Here is an 8,357-nt window from a genome sequence, read left to right as displayed (position 1 = left end):
CTATTGCCTTCAACAGCAAGATCATGCTGTTAATTCAAGAATAGACTTGGCATAAACATATGCATAGCATCATTTTGTTTTTAAAATACTTTTAGACTTGACACATCCCTAATTAACATGAGCAGGATTTAAGCTTTTAATGCTGCTTTAAAATATTGCTAATATACAGTAGAGCATTTTGAAAGTCTACGTAGCCCAATTTTAAACACAAAAGTCATGGTATGATTTTTCCCTAATTAATAAAGAGGCTTGTGTTTATTGAGAGCTAATTGCACACTAGGCATTGTTCTAAAATGGTGCTTCTCAATTATCTGGGGTTAAGAATAGGTTTTATTTAATTATTTTAACTTTTCAATCCATTGCAAACTAATAAGTGGTTCTACTGTACATGGCTAATGTGCTACTCACACCACACATGCCTCATTATCCAAGTTCAACAAACTCTTGGCTGCTCTACAAGGAGGCCCCAAATCATGAGTTTGGATGTCATGACAAAGTCAAAAGCCTATAAAGGTTTCTAACAGCTTTCCTGAAATTCCTGTACTTATTGTGGCCTGAGGTTATGAACAGTTCGTGGCCTGGCACTAGCCCGCAGACCATGATGCTTTGAGTGGCACTGTTGTGGAGTATGTCCTTCATATTTCATCTTCCCAACAGCCCTCTGAGAAAAGTACTACCCCATCTCAATTTTACAGAAAAACAAATGGAAGCATAGTGTGCTTCCCAACCCAAGGGCCAATAATTAATAGGTAGTAGAACTTGGATCCAAACCCAGGCAGCCACTGCACAGAGGAGCCAGCATCCGGATCCAGGACGATAGACGCCAGAGCTTGGGCTCCTTCTCACGTGTGCTTGTTTCATTTTAACTCTATGTAAAGTAAGAACAGTTCGGTCTAGACCATGGTGAGGATCCTCTGAAATACACGTTCTACAGTTTACAAACCTACCATCATCTACATTTATCTTACTCTCCTCTCATAGTGGAAGAGGGGGAACTTCTTACCATCCAAACTCAATGCATTTCCTTCTGCGTCCTAATCTTTCTGTTCTGTTGGATGCTCTTGGTCCACCAATCATCCCAACCAAAGCAACTGTGCAAGTTCAAGAACTATGTCCATTTTACAGATGAAGCAGTTGAGGTTCATAGAGACAGAAACTTATCCAAGCATGTAACCAAGACTACATGGCTATAGGGTGGCCATATCCCCATTTGTCAAGGACAGTCCCAATTTATTGCCCTGGCGGACAGCATATTCTTTGGTCACCCAACATTGCTAAGGAGTAGCTAAGACAGAATTGGCAGCCAGATATATGTGACTGACCCCCAAACTAGGGATCTTTCTACTACCCTAGGATACCCCTTTAAATCTCAGAATCATAGTTTAAACGAAGGCTTCTTCCCAGCCATTATCCATTCACTCAACAAACATTTATGAGCACCCACGATGTGACAGGCATTGTGCTAGAAGATGCAGATTTTAAAATGAACAGGGCATGGTCCAAGTCCTCAGAAGCTCATGGTTTAGAGAGGAAACAGAACCACAAATACTCAGGGCAGCGTACATAATTTATAGGCCCCAGTGCAAAATGAAAAAGCAGGGCCCTTTGTTTGAAAATTCATAATATCTAGATGGTGAAAACAGGGCATTAAACTAAGTGCTGGGTCCTTCTAAGCAGGAGTCCTGTACACTGCAGACCCCATCTATGATTCACTATAATAAGGGGTACTCAGGGTATTATAGACATATATAGGAGTTAACCAATCTGAAGACTGCTCTTAAGATCACTTCCTGGAATAAATGAACACCGCTGATTTTAGACAATAAGGACAACCAGGATATTTCCCCTACATGGACCTTCTCTTCTCTTTTTCAGGTCACAGGTTCTTGAAGACAATCACTTAATCAGCCATCTCTTGTCAACTGGCAATTCATTTTGACTGAAATGCCAATCACCAGGAGTCTTCTGCCACTGAACACTCCAATAATCTCCCTCCACAGCTGGAACATATACTGTGGTGGACATGGAGATGTGCCACCCATCACCCCCGTCAAGGACTTGTCCCAGCTGCTGGAGGTTTAGTTGCTGGGCAATCTTCTGCTGTCAGCCCTTCTAGGGGCAGCCCACATGCAATGATAATCAAGGTGGAGGAAGAAAGCCTTGGCCATTGGCACACAGATGACCCTCATTGACCATTTTAGCTCCAGGGTTCCTGGTGGGGTCAGCTGGTCTCTCTGGCTAGCACTCCAGCTTGATTTCTCCCTCCACCCAATCCTGCTTCTTCCCTCTTGATTACACAAAGATTAATCCCAATCCCAAGGATAATTCTGTAATCAACATCCGGAACACCAAGTTCCATCTCAGAGTCTGCATCCCAGATAATCAAACTGCAGCACAGACCAAAGAAGCTTCTAGGGCTTGGGGAGGATTTTTACTTGAAAATTAGTTATATTCATAAGACTTATTTCTTCCCAACCCCTGCCTAGCTTCTGCAGAATCATAACACTTATTTCTAAATCCTGAAATCAAATATAAAATAGTGGAAACAAGGACTCTGTATGTGAATGAGTTACCCTCTGGGTTGAAAACTTCCATTTGATAAGGATCAACATATCCATTAAAACACATATAACATATTTTGTAGAAATCAAACCATGAGTTTCAATTTTTGAGGAAAACTACTTGTTTTTCAATCTGTATTTGGGAAATAATGTAGTCCATAACTATACTATTTACCAAATAAGATGGAAGTATTTCATTGACACACATTTTTTTTTTTTTTTTTTTTTTGAGACGGAGTCTCGCTCTGTCGCCCGGGCTGGAGTGCAGTGGCCGGTTCTCAGCTCACTGCAACCTCCGCCTCCCGGGTTTATGCCATTCTCCTGCCTCAGCCTCCGAGTAGCTGGGACTACAGGCGCCCACCACCTCGCCCGGCTAGTTTTTTTTTTTTTTTTGTATTTTTTAGTAGAGATGGGGTTTCACCGTGTTAGCCAGGATGGTCTCGATCTCCTGACCTCGTGATCCGCCCGTCTCGGCCTCCCAAAGTGCTGGGATTACAGGCTTGAGCCACCGTGCCTGGCCTCATTGACACACATTTACTCAATTTTCAAAGAATGAGGATTTGAGAATTAGACCATTTGGTGAATAAGTTGGGTTGAGCATAGTCATGGCTTTTAGGATGTGCATTACTTGTTGAACATTCTTAAGTTTTCTTTATTTCAGGTGAAAGATTTCTCTCTTTGCTTTTAGTAAAATATGTCCATTAGTAATGCATATCACATTTGTGGATTTATAAAGACGTTATTTTGAGCTGTGGTGGCCAGAATGTCATACAGTTTTCTAGGTAAAGGCACAGCTTGAAAACACTCTAAAACAGAATTGGTTGTGGGAAGTGACTTACACATTCATTCAGGTGCAAAATCTAACACACTTCAGGGCATACGATTCTGAACATCATTAATCTTTTGAGAATAGGATTTGAAACAAATACTGAGATTTGAGAAGACGGGCTTCTAAAATCTCCACAGTCAAACCCTCTGAAAGAAGAACACGGATTTTCATTGCAGTACATAAGGACAAGTTAATCAGCTGATAAATTAACATTAACTCAACTCACTAAATTGAACAATACTAAATAATAAATCTAATTCACTGAATCATTGAATTGATTAAAGTCGTTTCTTCACAAGACATCAACCACTTAAAGTGTTATTAAAAGCATCTAGCATTATTTCTTGTATTGATACACAGTATATATTTTTAAAATTACATATTTATGGGATACATGTATTTGTTACATGCATAGAATATGTAATGATCAAGCCAGGGTATTTGAGGGTATCTATCACCTTCAGTATTTATCATTTCTATGTGCTGGTAACATTTCAAGTCCTCTTTTCTAGTTACTTTGAAATATATAATATATTGTTGCTAACTATAGTCACCCTAGGCTGCTATTAAACATTAGAACTTCTTTCTTCTACCTGTGTTCATACCCATTAACCAGCCTCCCTCTCTCACCCACCCGCCCTTCCCAGCCTCTGGTATCTATCACTGTATTCTCTATTTCCATGAGATTAAATGTTTTAGCTCCAGTATGAGAGAACATGTGGTGTTTGTCTTTCTGTTCCTGCCTTATTTCACTTAACAGAATGACCTCTAGTTCCATCCATGTTGCTGCAAATGACATGTTTCCATTATTTTTTTTGTGGCTGAATAGTATTGCATGGTACATATATATATATACACCATATACAAAATTCTTTCATCTGTTGATGGACGCTTAGGTTGATGCTGTATTTTTGCTATTGTGAATAGTGCTATGATAAACACGAGAATGCAGCTATCCCTTTGATATACTGATGAAAGAAATATATGTATTTCTTTTCCTTTGGGTAAATACACAGTTAGTGGGGTTGCTGGTTTGTATGGTACATCCAATTTTTTTTTTTTTTTTTTTTTTGGGACAGAGTCTCACTCTGTTACCCAGGCTGAAGTGCAGTGGCGTGACCTCGGCTCACTGCAGCCTCTGTCTCTCGGGTTCAAGCAATTCTCCTGCCTCAGCCTGCCGAGTAGCTGGGATTACAGGCATGAGTCACAATGTATGGCTAATTTTTATATTTTTAGTAGGGATGGGGTTTCACCATATTGGCCAGGCTGGTCTCGAACTCTTGACCTCAGGTGATCCGCCTGCCTCAGCCTCCCAAAGAGCTCAGATTACAGGTGTGAGCCACTGCACCCAGCCATAAGGGACATCTATTTTTAGGTTTGTTTTTTGAGAAATCTCTATACCAGGCTGGGCATGGTGGCTCACGCTTGTAATTCCATCACTTTGGGAGGCCATTTGGATATTCTCTTTTGTGAAATACCCATTCACATCTCTTATCCATTTTTCTAATTGGGCTTTCTGTGTTTTTCTTAATGAGTTTTAAGAGTTCTTTATAGTTTATCGTACTGGTTCTCAGACTTTAGCCTGCATCAGAATCACACTTAGGTTGCTCGCTTCAGTAGCACATATACTAAAATTGTAATGATACAGAGAAGATTAGTATGGCCCCTTAAAAAAAAATCACCTTAGGGCTTGTTGAAACACACATTCCTGGTCCCCACCACCAGAGTTTCTGATTTAGTAGATCTGGGGTGAGGCACAAAAATGTGCATTTCTAATGAGTTCCCAGGTGATGCGCTATGCTGCTGGTCCAGGGACCACACTTCGAGAATCATTATTTAATAGTGATTTCAGTGTAACAGCAATAGACATTTCTTGTTAGTTTTGGACAAAGTCATCTTCAAAACCAAAACCAAAAGCAAAAACCTCAACCATTTAATACTGCTCAAGCCTGAGGCATAAGCTAATACTCTTTCTTCCTAAAAGGAAGGACTTGTTTAAACAGCAACAGATGGACTTGTTTAAATAGCAACTGCTTCAAACTGTCTGAAACCCACTGAAATCTACCTGTTAGAATATTTGGTACACCTAATTCGCCAAGAGAACCGGTTGATGATAGAAGGTATCCTTTGATCCCATATTTTTCGATCTCAGGAAAACTCATTGGCATTCATCAGCAAGAACATGAGTCAGGAATCCCTCGAAGCACAGAAATACAGATCTCTGAATGGAGATGAAAACTATCATTTATTTCAACTGAATTTAGTTTCATTAAAAAATTCTATGACAACATTAAAACAGAAACAGGATGTTTATATGACTGTCTTTAACCTCAAAAGTCCAAATAAACATATAGACATTTTGAATATAGCTAACGTTTTAACAAACCTCATTATGATCACCGTTGTAATTTCAGTCACCTAAAATACGAACCATGACTATTAATAAACATTTACTGTGTGTGGTTTATTGGACTGAACATTAACCATACATTTATTTCTAAGTACTAGGAGTTGAACAGCTACTACAGTCAATGTATTTTGGTAGTTAGCTGTGTGTGTGCTTTTTAAGGCTTCACTCAATAAAACATCTGTTGCTCTCTGCTGATGAGTCAAAAAACTTGCTATATGAAGGACACATATATGTATACAAACATGCACACGTGTGCATGTCTATATACATAAATGCAATTTCAGGGACGTGACACCTTATTCTGAGAGATCATGAGACTCCACTTCAAACCATAATAGTAAAACCTTTAGTAAACTGAACTCAACATGTTACAGCCACCACCATCAAGAAAAATTAAAGACCCACAGTTCAAATAAAGTACAACAGGTCCCAGGAAGTATTGTGGTTTGTTGATTCATTCAACAGAAAGCCCAAATGACAATGCTATTAGTGGTCAGAAGTAAACTAACCTGGACAGGCTCATGAAAATGAAGCCCTGGATGCATCCTGAGAACATACTGCATAATTATAGTCAATGCTTGCAACAGTTTTCAGTTTGTCTCATCATGTTAGCAGAGCCTATTCATGCAATTTAGAAAGGATTTCAATAAAGCCTAAACCAAAAGGCTTACAGTCAACAGAGGGTTAGCCTTCCATAAATGAGAAATCCAAAAAAGAATGATGCCACGTATTTCAGGAATGTTGGTTAGAGGTTTGGCCTTCTTGGGAAGTGTCACGATGCTGAGTCTAAAACTGCAACAGTTACCATGTCCAAGTCATGCAACTCTAAAGGAGGATGGACGGTCACATTTGTGTCCTTCAGTATCAAAGCACCTTTAAGGGCCTCCATTTTGAGAAAGTAATATTTTCTCTTCCTTCTCTTTTAGAACATATGATAAAATATTGTCCTTTTATCCTTTAACCATATATCCTTTTTTTTTTTTTTTTTTTTTTTTTGGTGGGGAGTAAGGGTTACATACTCCCTACTACTATGTCGCAAACTTTTTCTTTTTGTTGTTCCTATTGGTTTTAACTGTACTATTTTCTCACAAGAAGCCTTCAGAGGAAATAATGGATCCTAGTTATGTCAAAGAAAACAATGAGACAAAATGGCAACTTCACAGTCTTCAAGTAAATAGAATCCCTGATATAAATGGAAATTAACATGTAATTTTGGGGGCAGTAAAAACAACAACAAAAACATGTGACAACTTTGTCCTACTCCTTTAAAAATGAGCTTTGACTCTGTAGTTTCTTAAGGCACAAAATCTGATAGACAGCATTTAACTGGTGGCCTGCATCTCTGATTTGGATTTTAGAAAACAACTATTGACATTTAAATAAAAGTAAACCATTTTGTTAGAGCTGGAGATCACTGGATAAGTTGGGAGAAATATTCACAAATGAACAGGGATCTTGTATGTATAAATATTTGTTGCCAAAGTAAAAAAAATTACAATGTGGTTTACATAGTCCAAAAACTAGCAGAAAACACCTTCGGAACAGACTTGACGTCTTGGTTGGATTCACAGTGCTGTCTCGAAAATAGTTAAGGTTGAGGGCTGTCCATTGGAAGTGTTTGTAACCATATGGTCAGTGTGACCAATATGTGGATAATTTCTTTTGAAGTATACCTGCAAAAAAAAAAAAGAAAAAGAAAAAAAAAAAGGCAAGCATAAAAAGAATGTTTCAAAATTTTAAAGTCCTCCTCCCTGAAACAATGCACTTCTGTGTCCACTTCTTCATGTGAAGCAGATCATATCTCTCACTGAGGCACAATTTAAGAACAGGGATGAATCTACTGAAAGAGGAATTAGCCCCACTAGAACCCTCAGCAGGGCTGGGTTAAATGCCAAACAACCTGTAGATCCATTTTAGTTCCGATCACTCTGATTCATAGATATGTTTTATCTCTGTATTAAATTGATAAGCAGAATCATTTCACTGACTCAAAACCTGGAGATAAATTAAAAACAGGGTGACAAAGAGGCTGGGAAATCTAGCGTCTGCACGAGGGTTTCTCATTTTCACACATAAAATGAGCACAATAGATTTGGATGTTAATATCAAGTTGTAATCCCTATATTTTATAAACTCTGATTGACAAGCATTGAAATGCTGGCGTACATGTATGAAACATCCCGGCGTTTAATTTGTGCGGCAAAGCAGTTATAGGGCCTATAGAAATGTGGTCTGTGGATAGTGGCCCACAATAATGAAAAGAGAAGCAAAAGCTTTAACAATGACTCCACCAAGCAACTTCTCTAAAATGTAAGATGATACCAAATAATAGGACAGTTCTTTGCCAAGCCTTTGAGTTCCTGAATTCTTGCAATTTCTAGCTGAACTAGAAGAGATACAGGTTTTCTGATAAACGTATAATCAGAACATAAAGGAAATGAAATGCTGTCAAGTTTCTCTGTTCCACGATCATCAGTTTTTAGTAGCTGTATCATATCTTGGTTCCTTGACAGATGCGCATAACAAAATGAAATAATGTCAAGACTTGTGAGCTCTT

At 38.7% G+C, this 8,357-nt stretch overlaps 1 protein-coding gene and 1 non-coding gene across 2 annotated transcripts in view; one reads left to right on the top strand and one right to left on the bottom strand.

Moving 5' to 3' along the window:
• Positions 1-4,994: 4,994 nt before the first annotated feature.
• Positions 4,995-5,100, top strand: LOC115894702. Its single transcript, XR_004054831.1, has one exon. It is a non-coding gene; the product is annotated as a U6 spliceosomal RNA (small nuclear RNA).
• Positions 5,101-5,610: 510 nt separating this feature from the next.
• ABCC4 (ATP binding cassette subfamily C member 4) overlaps positions 5,611-8,357 on the bottom strand; it is a 292,989-nt gene continuing 290,242 nt past the window's right edge. Inside the window, exon 31 of the mRNA XM_010358905.2 lies at positions 5,611-7,473. Coding sequence (XP_010357207.2) covers positions 7,366-7,473 — 108 coding nt within the window. The 3' untranslated portion in view covers positions 5,611-7,365. The remainder of the gene's footprint in view (positions 7,474-8,357) is intronic.

The sequence above is a fragment of the Rhinopithecus roxellana genome, chromosome 18, assembly GCF_007565055.1.
Source record: "Rhinopithecus roxellana isolate Shanxi Qingling chromosome 18, ASM756505v1, whole genome shotgun sequence".
Taxonomy (NCBI): domain Eukaryota; kingdom Metazoa; phylum Chordata; class Mammalia; order Primates; family Cercopithecidae; genus Rhinopithecus; species Rhinopithecus roxellana.
Note: the sequence above shows the minus strand (reverse complement) of the source record. Positions and strands in the feature narration are given on the sequence as shown.